The following is an 18,228-nucleotide window of genomic DNA, read 5'->3' as shown; positions in this document are numbered from 1 at the left end:
CGCTGCGCGGGGACTAATTGCACCCTTGCTTAGATCAGCTAGCAAAAACAAGGACAGAAGAGACGACACCATCTTCTTTTAGCTAGAGGTTGCTTTTGCAGACAGACCTGTGACTTCACCTCAGGGCAATTCCACTTCATGGTGAAAAGGCGGACAAGGATTTGTTTGCCATCCTTTGGGATTATCTGCTTCTGTTACAAATTCCAGGCAAGGTCCCGTTTAGCATGCACAGATTTGAAGCACTTCCCAATCCTCCATAGCACAGCTCATTGAGGTAAACAAAGCTCATAACCTCAGTAAAGTTACACTGAACTACACCCTGAATTCACCTGAAATTAGCTCCTTGAGTACTGGCAATCCTTGCAAGAAAAAAAAGCAAAAAAAAAAAAAACAAAAACAAAAACAAAAAGCCTCCTTCTAAAATCATTTTCAATAGGGCTTTCTGGTGCCGTTCTCCATGCTTGGGCTCATCCCTGAGCACCTAGGATGGGTCTCTCCTCCATGCCCATGTTCAGCCCATCAAGCCAACGCTCAGCTCAGTTTTTGAGGTAGCAACAGGCATGTTTATCACAGAATCACTGCAGCAGCCCCCCTGCCCAATGCAGCATTGTTCCAGGCAGTCAGCAGCATGGTGTGACAACAGATAGCCACTGGGAGCTGCTTACAGCTGGGGTGAGTCGCTGCTTTGGACCACTGCCATCAGTGCTTCCAGATGCAGATGTTAGCGCAGTGACAGCACTGCCACAGCACTATTAGGGAGATCAATACTCCTCAAACAAGGACTGGCCTTGCCCTCTGCAATTCAATCTCAAATACCCTGTGCTAGTGCCTGCCTTGGCCTACACTGCATCTGCCTGCATTTCCAAGGGCATCATCTGCAATGTGCGCATTGCACACACCAGTCCCTAGCTGCATTTGGCCAGCTTGGACAGCCTGAGCTCCTTGCACTGCATTGCACTGCATCGCATAGCGTTGTGCTGCCTTGCACAACACTGCACAGCACAGCGTAGCAATGCACAACACTGCATTACATTGCATAGCCTAGTGCTGCGCATCATAGCACAACACTGCACAGCCTAGCCCAGCAGTGCATTGCATTGCACTGCACTGCACAGCACTGCACAGCCTAGCCCAGCTGTGTACTGCACAGCACCGCACAGCACTGCACAGCCCTACACTGCATTGCCCTGCACCAGCCTCCCGCCCGGGAGGGCTTAGCACGCATGCGCATCCCCCGCGAGCCGTCGCTCCGCCCTTCTCCTCCAGGCCGACGAAGACGCCTGCAAGCCCCGCCCCCTGGCGTTAAACCACGCCCCCTCCGGCGAGTCCCGCCCCTGCTCTGGCCGCCAATAAAAAGGCGGCGGACGGGGCGGGCCGCGCCCTTCGCGGGGGGGGGGGGAGCCAAGATGGCGGCGGCTGCCGATGCGGGGGCCGGGGCCGGGGCTGCGGCTGCGGCCGGTGCGGGCGGCGGCGGCCGGGGGGGAGCGGTGGCGGCGGCGGCGGCGTGAGCGCGGCGGCGCCCGGTCCCCTGCGCTTCTCGCAGCGCCATGGAAGCGGCGGCGGCGGGGGAGGACGGCGAGGAGCCCCCTCGCGGGGCCCGAGTCCTGGGCTCCGAGCTGGTGGAGACCTACACGGTGAGGGCCGTTGGGGGGCGGCGCGGCTGCGGGGTCCCGTGAGGGGGCGGTGCGGGGCAGCCGGCCTGCGGTGGCAGAGGGGCACGGGGAGGGAGCCCTCAGCGGCGGGACAGCCGCGACAGGCCCGGCTCGGGGCGCCGAGCGGCGGCCGCCTCCCGGCTCGGCGCTGTGCCGCTGCCTGCCTGCCAGCCGCCGTCTCCCTCCCGCCGCCCCGGGAGCCGGGCGGCGCTTCCACCCGGCGTCGTGCCTGCTGCTGAAGCCAGGACGGAAGAAATCGGTGCAAGTTTCATGCCAACGGTTGAGGAATGGGGGGGTTCTGGGCAGTCTGCCCCAGAGGGGTTCAGGGTAGGGCTGCGGATGTCCGGCGTTGGAAATTGGGCCCCCTCCCTCTAGCTCTTTGTAACTGTGACCCTTTGGAGGAGCTGGTGTAGTAGCGGGGCCAGGGTTTGAACAGCTTGTCATCACGTATACACAGATGTGTGTGTGTATGTATGTGTATATATATATGTATATCATGAAAAAGGGGTGTTGAGAAAATGTAGCTTTTAAAGCTGGACTGAATATAGTATGAAATATTTTGTTAAGGTGAAAATGCTATAAAATCCCTCCTGAAGAGTTTTGTTTCATATTCAGAGAAAATCGGATGATATGGGGATGGTATTGCCCATAGACAGTTTTTTCTTTTACTCTACAAGAAAAAGAGGAAAAATCATCAGCAGCATTTCTGTTGGGGAAGAAGAAACATTTTTGATTTATAACTTCTTTTTTTTAAAAAAAACTAGTTTCAGTGTACTCAGACTTAATTGGTCTGTTTTTTGGGAAGAAGCTCATCACAAAAACAAGCCTCAGTGTAATTGCACACAGAAAACATCTCAAGAACACCGCCCTGTTATATAACTAAAATTTTTTTCTGCTCCTACCTTAGTTTACTGTGATTTGAATAGTCTTTTTTTGTAGAATGCACATTATGACCCCAGGCGGCTTCTTGCATTAGGAACTTAAAAGAAGAAAAAAGAAAGGGACAAAATGATTTAGAAAGACAGTGCTTGTAAAAAGTTGTGTATTATTTCTACAAGTAGTGCCTTAGATTACTGTCACTGAAAAGGTACTCAGAAAAAACTCTTGAGCAACAGGAAAGCAATTTCTGATTTTTTTAATAAGACAGAGCAATTGTAAAATCATGCCTTGGCAAGAGAATTTACACAGCTGTAGTACTTGAAGGGCTTAGCTGTTTTTCATATTGATAACCCTTGAGACATCACTGTGTGGGAATGGTTCTCAGGTGATGAGTGGCCATGTTTACAGAGCTAGATAAAAATATAATGAATGCTTCAGATCACTTTGTTAAGGGGAACATCCAGTGAACTAGTTGTTGAGAAGCTTAAAATACATTTTTGAAGATGGTTTCAGTTCTTTCTGTCAATTTAGCTACATGACGTGTATTCACAAAAACTACACTTCTGCTGTTGACATGTTACCACTGTGTTTGCTGGACATGTGGTTCTTCCCCCAAGCAAGTTTGTTTTCAAAGTCACAGATCAGTCAGGGCATGGTGAGGCTTTTGTGGCATGATGATTGGAAACTTCTGTTTTAGGTATGAACTGATCCAGTAGTGTTAGTGATAGAGTTTTCATGAGTATTTTGCAATAGTTGTGATTGAGAAATCCAAGTGAATTTATTTGAGGAAATTTCAAAATGTTACCTGCCCCTGTACTCTACTAGAAACAGGTTATGGACACAGGAGGTGAAATGTGAGCTACTTAGCTGCCTCAGCTTGCAAATCAGCATCGTGACACAAACGACCTTTGGTAATGCCATTAATGTGCTAGATCGAGCTGTAGTACGGGCGCATAACTTACTCTGCTGCAGGTAATCTTCAGCAGATCTGCTGATAGTTGGGGATAACAGCATTTTAAGCTACTGCTGTCAGAAGCTTATTTTTTAAGGCCTGAATTCTTATTTAATGATTATGCTTCTGGAAATATGCTGTTTTAGTGCCGTTTTTCTAGGGGACTTTGAAAGTAAGATATTTGGAAGGCAAAATTTGCCAGTAATTAGTCATGTTTTGATTCTGTTGCTGCAGTTTCCAGGGAACTATGCCATTAAGTTTACTTGTGGGTAAACTTTTGCAAATTATTAGCAGGACTCCAAACCTGCAGCCAGCTTCTGCGAAAAGGCCCAAGCCATTAGAAATGTAGGCATATATCTTTAAATGAAAACAAATGATTAACGAAATGGTTCACAAAATGAAAGGATTTACAAAAATTAACATTTGTGTTTAGTGTTTAAAATTCAGATTTTGTGGCACTAAGGACTTGACAATGACCTACACCTGAGCTGAAGTGAAATATGGATGGTAGAAAAGTCAGTCAAATCTGGTAAAGAGGAAAAGGGAAATAGAGCAGTAGCAAGAAGCATCTTTATCCGTTAACATGTAGCAGTCAGTAGACCAGTAGCACTATTTACATCCTTGTTTTTGAAAGAATCAGTTTTCTTTTGGCATTGTTGCTTCCCGTTCTACCCCGCACTTTAGAGCTCCAGCATTCAAGATAATCTCAACAGAAGGAGGCATATTTTAATGACATTATTTGTTTGACATTTTGAGCTTAAATCTTGTAAAATATTTAGGGCAGGCCCACAGTTCTATGTAATTTTGAAGGTACTTTAAAAAATATTAGTGATTCTTGTTTAAATTTTTAGGGTGGAAGATTATCTATGGATTAATCCAGTGGAAAAGATACTGCACTTGTTAATATTTTTCTGTTGACTTCAGAAAGAATGAGTACTTTTACAAGGTATTTCTCCTGCATGTGTTGGAGAAATATGAGACCAGGTGTTTCTCCTGCATATGCTGATCCTACTAGATGCTGACTGAAGGCTGCTGATTGTAAAAAAGGCCTTTAGGCTGCCAGTGCTTCATTTGTTTCCTGCTATGCATTTGTTTGTTTGGCCTAAATTGCCTTCCTGCCTTTCCTGTCTTCTGCAGCTGTTTTTAATATAAATACTTTGGTGTGTAAGGAAAACACTGTGGCTTCCTTGAATGGGTGTAAACTGTCTGACTGTACTTGACAAGGCAGGGCGGAGGAGATTTGGTTGCATCATTGTTTTGGCATTTGGGACCTAGTGGCTGCAGTCCCACCTGTGTCCCAGGCTTCCTGTGCGCCCGTGGGCAGCTCTGTTTGCCTCTGTAGGGTGACATACTTGCCTTTTTCTTGACAGTCCCGAGGTGATGTGCCAGTGTGGTGTTGGGTGAGGGATACAGTGGAATTGCAAGTATTCCATACAATGTGAGATGAGCAGGTTTTTATAACCGTACGGGAAATAGACAAAGATCAGTTTGGAATCACTGACGTTCATTTAACAGCAGGTTTAAAAGTCATACTACTTAAGAAGTTAAATTACTAGTAAATATTTTACTTTAAATATTGAAGGAGATGAAAGGCATTCTGTCTGGAGAGTGACTACTTAATTGCAATGAGCTTGAAGTGACTGGTCTGTATAAATAACCTCATTGGTAAGAAAAATTATCATGAAAAAATACAGCAGTATAGATCTGTTAAACAGTTTGCAAGGTAGAATTTAAATTGGCCAAAGCAAATGATTTTTAGAAAGGTGTAGAATATGCATTACACAGAGTCTGGTAAAAGGCACTCTGGAAAATGGGAAGATAGGTTCCCAAGATGAAAACCTGTGAATGTAAACCCTTTCATGTTTTAGCTCAAAAGAAACATAGTTTGTGTGGGTGGAGATTTCACATGGTAAATTATGTCTGGGAGACAATGCAGCGTGATAGAATTTCATCATCTCTTCCTTTGTTTATGCCTTCTAGCCATTGGCTCGATAGATAAGCAGTCACTGAACAATCATAACTTAATATTAACTGTCTGCCTTGTCATCTTAGTGCACTCTAAATTAATTGGAGATGTGCTTACATAGCTGACTTTTTTTAAAAAAAACTTCAGATTTTTGCTTTAAAATGAGGGACTGGTATCTGTATCAACTTTGGAAATAAGGCTTTGGAGCACATAAGCATGTTGCATTTATATCTATTCTGCAAGATAAAGGCAACTTATGGGTTAATCTGAAATCAGTTGCTGTCATTCTGCTACTAATGCTGCTTGACAGGTGATTATGTATTGCCAGCTCTAGATGTGTTTGACATGGGTAATGTCGTGGCTTTTAAAAAAATCTTAATTTGAGGAGTTGTATCGCTACATCTAAAATATTCGGTCATTTTCTTGACCAGGCTGCTTATCCACTTGGTTCAGTACTCTTTCTAGAAGTCATCAGTCCTTGTCATTTCAGCAAGAGAATATGAAACCTTTATTATATGTTTACCTTAACTGATTGTAGAGTATTGTAAATAGAGAGAAGGTGCATTCCTTCTTTATCTCACAAGCTGTCACTTGGGAGCTGTGAAGTTTACTGGGTTGTCAGTGTGTGATCTTAGACTCTATTCATTACATATTCAGTCTGCATTGCATTTAGCTATACTGTTTTATCTCCCGTAAGATTTTTAGCACAGCCAGCATTTAAACAGTAGTAGTATTTTTATTAAAGCTTCTAAGGGTAGTACTTTTTTAGTTCTAAATTTAATCCTCTGGTTTCTTTGAGTCTCCACTTGCTTTCCTCTGGGTTGTGAGAAGCTTTTGAATACTCAGATTATTCCTGTTCTAGTTTCTCATAGGCATGGTGAATAATCCTGACCTGCAGTTTCCCAACACAACATGACAGGAAGTCAGATGTAGGCTTTAATTGGGATTGTAATTCTGTGTAAACTATCTTCTGTTTTTTCACTGCCCATCAGAACACTGACACATCGTTTGCTGTATGCACTAGTCAGACATCTTGATTCAATTCTCTGTAGGACTTGGGGGATTTTTTTGTTCAGCAAGGCAGAATGTTACAGGCTCAGATGTTCCATACAAAAAATGCGTCTGTGCTATAGCTCTTTTAAAATTCAAGTGGTATTCTGTTTAGTGTTTGCTACTCTACTGGTCTGTGCCAATAGTAAATGAAAACTGCCTTTCTTTTATGTAACAAATTGAAAATTGACTGTTAATGCTTTTTTTCCTCAAGTGGGATTAGCAATAGATGTACAACCTTCCCATAGCACCTGTGGATCAGGTCTGTGTGACCTATGATAGCAAGCAAGTTCCCTAGTGTGTTAAATGCTTCCAGTATCTGCTTGTCAATTGATTTTTTTACAGGGAATATAGTGGGAATAGGTAACAGTTTCTTTAATTGATTGTTTTCAAGTAGCTGTATATGTAAGAACTGGTTCTGCTGAGCCATGGTGGTTTTATACTTTGTTTTATTTTCTGTCCTGGCAGTTCCATTGGGATGGCTTGCTTCTGGCATATCCAGAGTTGGATTGTGAGTTTCCTGCAGAATCAATACTGTTCAATCTGGAAAGTCGCCTGCCATGAAAATCTTGAGTTGTGTCCATTCAGTGCATGCATAGTTAAAAATAATTAGCCCTCTCTGAAGACACGTTGAATTGCTTTAGTTAATTGTAATGGTTCTTTGGGCACAGCCATAACGATCAGGGAGCTCTGTTATGTTTGCTTTTCCCCAAAAGGAATAGAATAGTTAACATCCAGCCAACCAAAGGATTTGCCTAGACTTCTGAAGGTCAAGCTCCAGATTCCCGCTTAACCGTGAAGTGACAGCACGATGTTTGCCAAGTTCCTTTGCCTGTTGTGGAACTTGGTAAATCTGAAGGAGGGGTGCTGCTGTCTCGTGTTTGCTGTGGCTAGATCTGAATGCCAATTTAAGTTGGCTAGCAGAAATGTTCAGAAAAAGTAGTAGCTTTGAGATTGTGGTGGTTAAACTTCAGGTTGGAAAAATAATAGCAGTTGTTTGGAAATAAGAGCATCTACCCATTTTTGTTTGTGGAGCAGTCATGTGAGTGAGGTCAGGCATCCTGTACAAGCAAAATCACTGCAGAGTTTGGATAAACTTTTATTTAACTATCATGCTTTGTTATGATTGTCGAGTCACCTTATAGTGATACATTAACCTACACATATCACAGTCAGCTTTTCTTTAACTGCTTTTCCAGTTCCTTTCCTTACTTTACGTTCTTTCTTTTAGGTATACATTATTCAGGTCAGTGTTGGCAATCATCAGTGGACAGTCAAACATCGTTATAGTGATTTCCATGACCTGCATGAAAAGGTAAAGATGATAAAACTGTGGTGATGATCTCTTGGAAGACTTCGTACAGTTCGTGTAGTTCTGTTGTGTGGAACATAAATTCTTTCCTCAAAGTATGAGAATGTCTGCTAGATAGAAATTAAACCATGTGAACTGCAAACTAAAGTCCTTTTTTGCATGAGCAGCATTATCTGCCCTGGTTACCCTCCGTTCTTGAACTGTGGGAGATTGGCCTGGACATCAGCCTTGGACACAAGCCTGTATCAGAAAGAATACAGTTCAGGCTGCAGTCATTACATGGAGGCGCTGGATTGGAACAAAGACAGTCTTCAAGGGGTTGCTAATAAGCTGTTGTTAGACGGTTGCATGTGGTAGCTACTAACCAGTACTGATTAAAAACAGCAAGTGAAAATGAGAGAAAGTCCAGTATATTCAAGACTGAGCTGCTTTCTCAGGAACACACCTCGTATTCTGTAGTTTTATCGTCTTAAATAGTTGCATTCTGCTCTGTGGTATGCACACATTTTGTGGAGTAATCCTGAGAGTGGGGCTAGTCAGGACAGACATGGATTTTCATTTTCTTATATTCTCAGAGTACACCATCATTAAACTTCCTATAGTTTTAAGATAAAATATTCTTTCTAAAAATACCTAAGGTTAGAAATTGAGTAATAGCTTTAATTTACTGAAGCAATTTTAGTCTTGGATCTTACCAGGGACAGGCAGAAGCTCTTAATGCATTCATTTGCATCTTTCATGCCAGTTCATATGGCATGTCAGGCAGTAACTCTGATGTTTGTCTTTCAGCTTGTTTCAGAAAAGAAAATTGATAAAAATCTGTTACCTCCTAAGAAGATTATTGGAAAAAATTCCAAAAGCCTCGTGGAGAAAAGACAAAAAGAATTAGAAGTCTACCTGCAAACCCTTCTAGTCAAGTTTCCTATTACCGCTCCAAAAGTGCTGTCACACTTCCTACACTTTCATTTATATGTAAGTTATGTTTTTAGCATATAACATGCAATACTGAGTGTCTTCCGTCAGTTCTCCGACTTGGAGAGAACTGAATGTAATGCTTGCAAAATGACTAAAACTGCTTTTTTCAGTATTTTGCACAATGTAACATATTAAGCATGTTTTTATGGAGATTTTTGACACAACCTTTATTGCAGTAGATACTGTACTAGCAAGTAGTGTGGGTAGGGACTCTGAGATAAGAAAACGAGTGCTGGCAGAATACTTGCAGGCTGTGAATAAAGCTGCAGCAGAATTGGTTGTTAAAGCTGAAGGCAGTAGTGCTAGCTCTCTGAGGGAACATTACATAGTTGATCACCCCCCCTCACACACATTTAGTGGTTAGAGCTCTGTTTCTGTTCACACTGAAACAGTTTCCAGCAGCAAAATGAAGAGAAATGATACTTCTCCAGAAGAGCACACAGATGGAGTGGCCTGTAGAGAACTAGCAGTATCGAGCAGGTAGAATGTTATAGTAGAGGATGCTTGAAGTAAGTGATAGCTTGCTTCTGTGTTCAGAATGCAAATTTCGCATTCATCTCATATGTGTAATTAGGCTTTAGTAGTATGGCATCATGCTGTAAGGGGGAAAGTGGACTTTATAAAGAGAAAAATGCACTGGAGAACTCACTGGAAAGGAAGAGCAGTAATTGCTTTGGGGGTGGGATGTGCTGAGATGGCTCCTTATGGTTTCATATGAAGGCTTCAGAAATGAATTGCAAGTGATCCATTAGGTATGTTGATTAAGATTTAACAACAAAAGAAAAACCTGTTTTAGTTGTATTATCCGAACATATGTCCTGTCCTGGTGACAGTTTAGAGTTTGATAAACAGGAGAAGGTTTGCTTTGTAGTATTGCTATTGCCCTGCAGGTTTGAGTGAGAAACACTAGTTTGTATTGTGATAAGAGTCCTCTAAAATGGATTAGAGTTTTAAAATGTATTAAAAATGTGCATAACAACATAAAGACAGTGGGTGTCTGTTCTTTTCAGACAAAGCAAATTTCCTCATTTCAAGCAAGTTGCATAATTTTTCTGTTCTCTGGCTACTCTCTTAAATGATGTTCCAATGTGTTTCATTAATGTTCTAGTGCTGAAACTTCCAACAAAGTTTTTTATGCAGGCACAGCTTCTTGCTATTCCTGCCCCTGTCTTTCAGGTACTTTTTTCCTCTTGCTGACAGTAGTCAGAACCCAACTCACTGAAACTTCTCATAATTTAATTGAAATTTGCTCCAGTGTTCATCCATTTATCTTTTACTTTTCCAAAGAACTGGCATTATTTGGATATGAATTTCTTCTCTGTTTCTTTAGCTCACTTGTGTTTTAGGAGCAAAGGCATTGCTTAATCTGCACTTCTTTGTCTTAAGTGAATCTGGGTTGAGGTATAAATTCAATTGTTTCTACTTGGAACTTGTTGGAGTACTTTTAAATATTTACAGGAAATGTTAGCTATTCAAAAGAAAAGCTAAATATTTACTTAAGCAATTCTACTAGAAAATAATCTTCTTGCAGAACTTTGATCTTTTAAAATATTTCAGTTTTCAGACAGCCCACATGCATGCTTGAGACAGTTTAATTCCTAATATTGCCTCATTAGTTTATATAGGAAGACTATGATATTTGTCTGTTATATATAGTAGTTCCAGTAAGGAATGCTTAACTTTATTTTCAAGGTTAATAGAACTGAATGGATTAGAAATAGACAGCCTTCCATGAATACGTGAACAATACTTCATACGCTGCAAAGAAATTAGGTACCACTTGGCACAGAGAAGCAGTTGCATGTGATAGTAGTAGTAGTGCAGTACATTACTCTGGCATTGTATTGGATATCCATGGCGATACGGGGATGCTGATTTTGTTGCACGTTCTTACATTTTGTCTTCTTAAAAGATACAGTTTGTAAACTTACAGATACAAGCTTTAGCAAGAAAACAGTTGAGTGTCCCCAAGCTGCAGTTGACCAGCTGCTGTGGACAGATGCCTTCTGTGTGGTTGATGCATAGAAGTAATTAGAGCTGAGACAGAGGCCTCTCCTCCTAGAGCTGACACAGTAATGCAGTCACTTTTTTGTTTGTTAACCACTGGACAATCCAAGTCATAATCTTGTTTCAATCATAAAAGTAGGAAAAATATCTGCTATGTGTCCCAAATGATGAAAGGGATACAGAGAGTATAGTTTTCAGTTAAGCACGTGCATGCTAGATGACTGTAATTGGTTTGTTCAAAATAAGTCAGAGCTGTTGAATTTTGTTTGGAACACAGCTCCTTCTAGCTTATGGTCCCAAAACTCTGGTGTGGAGGCTTTGTTTGTCCTCAGTGAGCAAGGTTTCAGTTGTATTGAGATGTGCCTTTCTGAAACACTTGTGTCGTCAAATGAACCAATCTGTTGCAGATGTCCTGTGGGTTTATTCCCTTGTTATGAATCATGAGGGCTTTGTCAGCAAAGCAAGCTCATCAAATATTCAATTCAATCCATAATATCGGTTTACCCTTTGCTGCTACCTTATAATCAGATGTGTGTGTCTAGGGGAAGCTTTGCTATCACAGTGGTTTTATTTTATGCTGTTCCTGTGGGCCTTTGAGAGAGAACTGTTGGGAATGCTCAGAACTATTTCTGACTTCCGAGCATTTGCTTTTTGTGGAGAGAAATAGGTCTAAATGGAAAATACTTGCACTGATCTTTGTGCACCTTCCGTTTTAGAAGGAACAAATCCCTGCATTGAAAGTTCTCAGCCTTTTGCCTCCTCCTGAATCTGTCAGTGCCTGGAATGGAAGCTGAGTTACCTGGGTAGGCCCAGGAGGGTGGAGGAGATGGAGGATGGAGAACAGGGCTTCTCAGTTATTTGCTCCAGCAAGTGTAATAGGGGGTTGAAGTGCAGAAGACCATTTTTTATCTCTCTTCTTCCCTGTAGAGCTGTTCAGCTAAAGTTTTTGGTATATTAGTGGTATTTTGAGGAAATGTTGAGTGCTTGATGCATTAGGCTATTCTTAAAAATATTGAAATTCCCATTTTTTTTGAGAACACTATACTTAAAGTAGAAATTTGCCTGATATTCCAAGAATGATTACTTCAAGTTACTTCAAAAACAAGCTTACTTTCAAGTTTGGCAAATGATGGGCAGTAATAGTCTCTGTAGCTACTGTTGCCTCTTTCTTTTAATATATGCAGGATGTGCTTATTTAGTTATAGTTCAGTGTCTCCCATCTGGAAATAAAACCATGTAAAATTAAATAATTTCAGGTCGTTTTTTTGAATTATCTTGAAGTTATGAAGAAATCCATTAGACGTATTTACAGGTGATTTCTGAAAAAATTATCAGCGAAGGTGCACATTGAAAAATTGCAATAATTTTGTAAATAACAATCAATTACAATGCTTTATTCTTTGCAGGAGATCAATGGGATCACTGCTGCACTGGCTGAAGAGCTCTTTCACAGAGGTAAAGAACTTGAAGAGTTGAATGAAGTGGAATGAAGAGAGAGGTTTCCTCTATGTGCATGCATTCATATACCAGAGATATTTAATCTCCACACAATCAGAGGTTCTCAAACTCTGCATATCAGACTCTGGGACTTTTTCTTCCCCTTCTTTCTCTTCATTTCCTTCTTACTGATTGCAGTTTAGGGCAGATGCGCTTTGATTCAAGCTGTTATTTTGGGGGGAACTGTAACAGTAGTGCAATTACTTTTGGAAACTGAACAGAGAAATCCATTAATTCAGCTGTTGAAAAGGGCTTACTTAATAGCCTGTGTCCTGAAAGGATAAGACAGGATGCTAGTGATCAGAAGCTTTTGTTAAGCTTTCAGTCTTGGCGTGTTGTTTTGTGACATGTAGGGAAATTTCTTTTTTGTCAATGAGTGCTGATGTAGTATGTGTTAAATGGAAGAAACCACTTTGTGTCTAGTTTATTACTGTCCTTTCAGAATTCAGGAAACTTGGGACATTCTGGTCAGTTAATTAAAGGATGTCCTTTTCTGAGGCTGGCAGATGAAAGTGGAATACACTTGCTATAACTGCAGTAGCTCTTTTTTCGTCCGTACTGTAAATAGAACTGGTCCACTGACAGCAGGAGACGTGTGAAGTGATTAACCCAGGCTATTTTTATTTTAAAGGAGATGCTGGATGCTACTGTGTATGTCAGCTGGAGCAGTGGTGGTGTTGGCTGAGGTGATAGGTGAAGCATGTTTTAGTATGTCATTTTAGATTGTTCTGGCACAAAATTAACTTTAGGTAAAGCCATTTCAGAGGGTCCACTCAGCAAATTTTGGAATATTTTAATGTAGTTCCTGAAGAAATTTGTCCTGACTTTGTAGCACATGTGGTCTTACTGATACTGGAATCACTGGTATCTGAGTGCTGTATATTGGTGTACCCTCACCTTAATGTGCAGCTGGACTCTTGGGACTTGCTCCCATTGAAGCCAAGGGGATTTTTACTCAGAGCATTTCTGAAAATGCTGGTTATCGTGAAAGCTGAAGCTGTCTTGTTCATGGAGTCAAACTGATGTTGCTGAAAGGGAGAGGGACATCAATTCCACGTGTATGTGTTCTGACTGCTGTGGTCCATGTTATCTTTTATGGTGCTTTCAGAGAGACTTTCAGATGCTGTTTCCTACTACTTAAATACTGTTCTAGAATGAAATGGGAATGAAAAAATAGTAACAGACAATACATTTTCTGTTCTGGGAGTCTGTACTGGTATTAGTATAGTAAAGGACCTCATACTCTCCACAAAAACATTCGCTATAGTTCTGCCTTCAGGAGAGCAGAAGCTGTAAGGTCTGTTACTTTTTTTAGATGTCAGGCACTGCTTTTTCTGAATGTAATGGTAAGTGCTGACTGTTACAGAGCTTATCTTAAAAATATCTTGGAGAAAGCTTAGTATCTTTTACATTATATAAAAGAATATTATTTGAATCCAGTCCTGGTAAGATTGAGGGCGATTTGCAGTTAGTTGCCATAGGACCTTCAGACTTGTATGGTGAGAGTGCCCTTTTCAACACCTAGACTATTCTGATGTTAGAAATTTTAAAATTCAGTCCTTCTAGTACCTGTTTAAATTGGTGAAAATATGCATTGTTTTGGTGCCTCAATCTGAGGTTAGAGTATAAGGGACAAACATTTTATTCTAAGCTTAGATCTCTCTACCTTTGTTCTTTTGTCACCAGTGAAGTTGTGCGACTCACTGCAGCAATGTGTTTAATATCATTATACTCTTCTTTTTCAGGAGAGCAGTTGTTAATGGCTGGAGAAGTGTTTAGCATCAGACCTTTGCAGTTATATGCTGTCACTCAACAGTTGCTACAGGGAAAGCCTACATGTGCTAATGGAGATGCCAAAACAGATCTAGGTCATATTCTGGATTTCACCTGCAGACTCAAGTATTTAAAGGTGAACTATATTTGCACAAATACTGCAGAGATTGTTTCTAGCAGACTTTGACATGATTCTTAGCAAACTTGGAGCCTATTGTGAATGCAGAAGAACTTTACGTTTAGTGTCATTTAAGCCCCTGCGAGCATTGAGAAGTCCATGTTGAACATATATTTATTCTGCCTACCTTCAATACACACCTAATTCTCTAACAATGATGATGAGTCCCCTCCTTGACATGATCTCTTTAGCTGTTCTGTCTGTGTAAGTGCAATCACAGAATCTTACTGGGTGCTACTAGGAATGGGTAGGTAGATAGACATTCTCTTTAACCCTGCATTCTCTGCATTTACCATGGGTAGGCTTGTGTGTCTGTATGTATACACGTGTGTGTGTGTGTATATATATACATATATATATATGCATGCATGTACATTTGTGTATTTCTCGTCTCTATTTCTGACTGTATCTGAAAATGTTTAAAAAAACCCACAAACACCCCCTTTTGTGTGTGAGATTACCCTGAAGTTCTAACTAAAATACTGCTTCAGAATAAATGTAAAATAGCTCAGAAGAGATTGTTTCAGTCTGGAGCCAGTTAGATTTTTTTGTTTGTTTGTTTTGTCCTACCAAATAAGTGAATTGGAAAGGGTTTTCTAGAGTAACTTCTTAACAGTGCTTGCTAGGGCTCAAAAAATTTTTTAGCCCCTTTATTACATGCAGAAGAGTTTTCTTTTAACTGTGCAGTATGTTTAAAGGGGAGACAAAGGTGAGGATTTCATCGAAAGGCTTAGCAAGTTGCAAAAGCAAAAAGACACCTGTACTGCTATTTCCATGGAACTTCAGTTGCCTTTGCCATCCTATGGGTTTATAGAATCCTCAGAACTGAGGATTCTCTGACTGAAGAAAAGCATGTCTTTTAGAAAAATACCCATCTTCAGAGTTTTCAGAATTTCTAGCCCTTCTGAATGCTTTTTAGTGAGTCCTTTCAAAGCTTTTGACCTACAGATAAGACCAGGCAGAAAGCTGAAGGACTTCTTCCAAGATTCAGACGTTCACAGCAAACATTAATGAAACAAACCATCTCTCTTTTCATGCTGCTGACGTTCTCTGAGGCCAAAATAGTAAGACTAAATGGAAATTTTAGGTGCTTTTTTTATTAGATACATACCATTGGAGTGCTGTGTTTTTTCTAAAATCATCTTGGCAATGTCCTGAACTTCATCCTTGGTAATGGAAATGAAGGTAGTTCTGTCTTGGAAGATCCAGATGTTTCAGGAAAGTTGTTTTTAGTGAGTGTAGGCCTGTCTTGGTCAGCTGAGGATGAAATGTTGGTCAGTGTTGCCTAAGATATCTTTTTTTGCATGCCCTATGTGCTGCAGAATACAAGCACAAGGTGGCAGTTTAAGGTTGGCCCTTTATTTTCTGTGCATAGCTGGTGCAACATTTTTTCCCGGAGTTGAATTGTCTGTAATTTTCATGAATCATTGCGTATTTGAAAATTCGGCTGGAACTTTGAATGTTTTTCCAAGATGATGTATTTGTGGTATAGCCTGTAAAAGACTTCTGAAATGCAGACAAGTTTGACAATGTGTACTAACTCTGGTTTTAATTGTTGATTTCTAGGTCACTGGAACAGGAGGACCTTTTGGAACCAGTAACATTCAGGAGCATCTCTTGCCTTTTGATCTGTCAATTTTTAAATCACTTCACCAAATAGAGGTATGACTGAGATACTCTTGGCTCATAATTTCATTGAGGCTCTGCAAATGCCAGGTCTGCTCTGTATTTCTCAGCATTAGTAATTGTATAATTTGGCTTGGTGCTAGAACTGGAGAGTACAGTGTTTGGAAATAATCATGAAGACTTTTATAATTCTCATGAAAAGTTTTGGATTGACTGGCACTGCACTGATGTTTTCATCTAGTAGTAACACAAGTGTGTCCAGAGATTGGCAGCGCTAATCTAGAAAGACTTTCGAGGGTGGCAGGAGCTCTGCAGTTCTCTGTTCACTGTGGTTTCCCTGATACACCAGTGAAGTTGCTAGTTGTGGTCATGTTGCAGTGTGTGCAGTGCTTTACCAGGAAATACTTGGTTACCAGCGGGGGCTACAGCAGACCTTAGGTGGCATAGATTCAGAATGGCTTACATAAAAAGGCTTTCTAATCTTAAACATAGTCTGTGTGGTTAGCACGCTACCATCTTAAATGCTCAGCTCGTAGTCTCCTTGCTTCCCAAGACACTTCATTTTTTATTTACAATAAAGAACGTATTAGGATACATAAATGAGCTTGTCTGCAGGTAGAGGCACAGTTTTTTGAGACACTGCTCTTTAGTAGCAGTAAAATGCTGTGTCCTGTCAAACTGCCTGGGTAGTTTCACCTCGAGAAATCTATGGGGGAGACAGAAAGTTGGTGGAGAAGAATCTTTGTTGAAAAAACTGCTTAAGTTTCACTTTTCTGCAGCCCTTTCTCAATTTCTTTGCTTTAGCTTTACCAAGTTTTGGTATCACTGATGTGATAATCTCCTGCTTGTGTCTGTGTTATGAGAAGGGGATTTTAGAGGAGTGCTATAACTACTTTCCAAATTGTTAATAGAGCAGAGAACCCAATATTAAAGCTTTCAGCTACCTTTTCCATGTCTCACAATTGTCTGAAATACTGTTTCTGATTTTGTAACATAAAAATTACAATTTTCTTTTAAAACAGATAAATCACTGTGGGGCAAAACTTATTAAAGGGCTGACTTCATCAAAACATGCTCTAGCCACAATGAGTGTTCGATTTTCAGCAACATCGATGAAGGTAAGAGTGATTTCCTACTGCTGGTAGTTGCTTAAAGCACATGCAAAAATAACATGCAGAAAATGCAGAGGAACTGTTTACTTGTGTCCCTTCACAGGGACATCTCTTATGCTTATTGGAATGCATGATTCTGTTATTCATCCAGAATTGAATGGTTATGGCTTGGCTGTTCTTTTCTCTGTGCTTTGATTTGGCAGGGGATATCTAGTAGCATAATTTTCTCAGTTCCTGTATTATCCCTCTCCCTTCCCTAATTCAGACTGGCTACTGGTGTTGGAAGGCTCTCCTTATCAGTCTAGAATAAGCATGTCAGCTTTCTGGCCTAGACAGCTCACGTTTTAAAACCTACAACTTCAATTTAGATTATTAGAAAACTTAACAATCTTCCTTACTTTTGCATGGCTGTTTGCTGGACTGTTTTCAAAATGGTTAGTTTTCACTGAAAACATAAACATAATACTTTACTGTGCTTGTCTTAAATAGGAAATCCTCGTGCCTGAGGCCTCTGAGTTTGATCAGTGGGAGCCAGAGGGTGCAACTTCAAATTGTCCGGTGACAGCAGTTATCCCAACTTGGAGAACTTTAACGACTTTAGATATGAGTCACAATAGCATATCTCAAATTGATGATTCAGTGGTAAGATTTATTTGGAAGAATTATTTTTCATTTTTGGGGGGAAAAAAAAGAAGACTGGCTGTGCTGTAGAGCATTACATGGCAGGGATTTTGCATTTACTTCATATATCTTCATTTTTCTGGAAGAATTTTCACTTGCATCTACTTTTTTAATGTTGATTTGCAACCCAAATTAAAGCTTACTAGAAAGCAATCTTTGAAAAAGCTGAAGGAGACTTTTTGAAATCTTTCTATTACCTTGGTATTTTCTTTGCTAAAGGAGAATAGCTGTTTGTCATTCTGTGCTCTGTAAGTAACGTGTTCATGAATACTGACTTTTTGAAACATTTTTACTGTTTGCATTAGCCTTAGGCCACTTATGAAAGTAATAAAAGAAAAAGAAAAAGAAAAGAAATGAAAACTACCAAACAAAAATAAACCGAACGAAAAACCTTTTTTTACCTTTAAATATGCTTCCTGCATATTTAAAAACATTTGATTTTTCTGGCAGCCGCCTTGCCATCAGCACAGTATGTAGAGCATGGAAACAACATCTGAAATATTTTGCCAGTACCTTGGTTTTGCATTTTGTAACTCAACTGTTAAGGAAAAAATCTGGCTTTTGTCAC

The 18,228-nt window shown here is 40.5% G+C and overlaps 1 protein-coding gene across 1 annotated transcript in view; it reads left to right on the top strand.

The window, feature by feature from the left end:
- Positions 1 to 1,391: 1,391 nt before the first annotated feature.
- NISCH (nischarin) overlaps positions 1,392 to 18,228 on the top strand; it is a 32,366-nt gene continuing 15,529 nt past the window's right edge. The window contains exons 1-8 of the mRNA XM_064518706.1: positions 1,392 to 1,634; positions 7,731 to 7,814; positions 8,601 to 8,783; positions 12,200 to 12,248; positions 14,036 to 14,199; positions 15,808 to 15,903; positions 16,890 to 16,985; positions 17,469 to 17,621. Of these exons, the coding sequence (XP_064374776.1) occupies positions 1,548 to 1,634; positions 7,731 to 7,814; positions 8,601 to 8,783; positions 12,200 to 12,248; positions 14,036 to 14,199; positions 15,808 to 15,903; positions 16,890 to 16,985; positions 17,469 to 17,621 (912 nt within the window). The 5' untranslated portion in view covers positions 1,392 to 1,547. The remainder of the gene's footprint in view (positions 1,635 to 7,730; positions 7,815 to 8,600; positions 8,784 to 12,199; positions 12,249 to 14,035; positions 14,200 to 15,807; positions 15,904 to 16,889; positions 16,986 to 17,468; positions 17,622 to 18,228) is intronic.

This window comes from Dromaius novaehollandiae, chromosome 12 (assembly GCF_036370855.1).
Source record: "Dromaius novaehollandiae isolate bDroNov1 chromosome 12, bDroNov1.hap1, whole genome shotgun sequence".
Classification (NCBI taxonomy): domain Eukaryota; kingdom Metazoa; phylum Chordata; class Aves; order Casuariiformes; family Dromaiidae; genus Dromaius; species Dromaius novaehollandiae.
The sequence above is the reverse complement of the archived record's forward strand: the minus strand, read 5'-3'. Positions and strand labels throughout refer to the sequence as shown.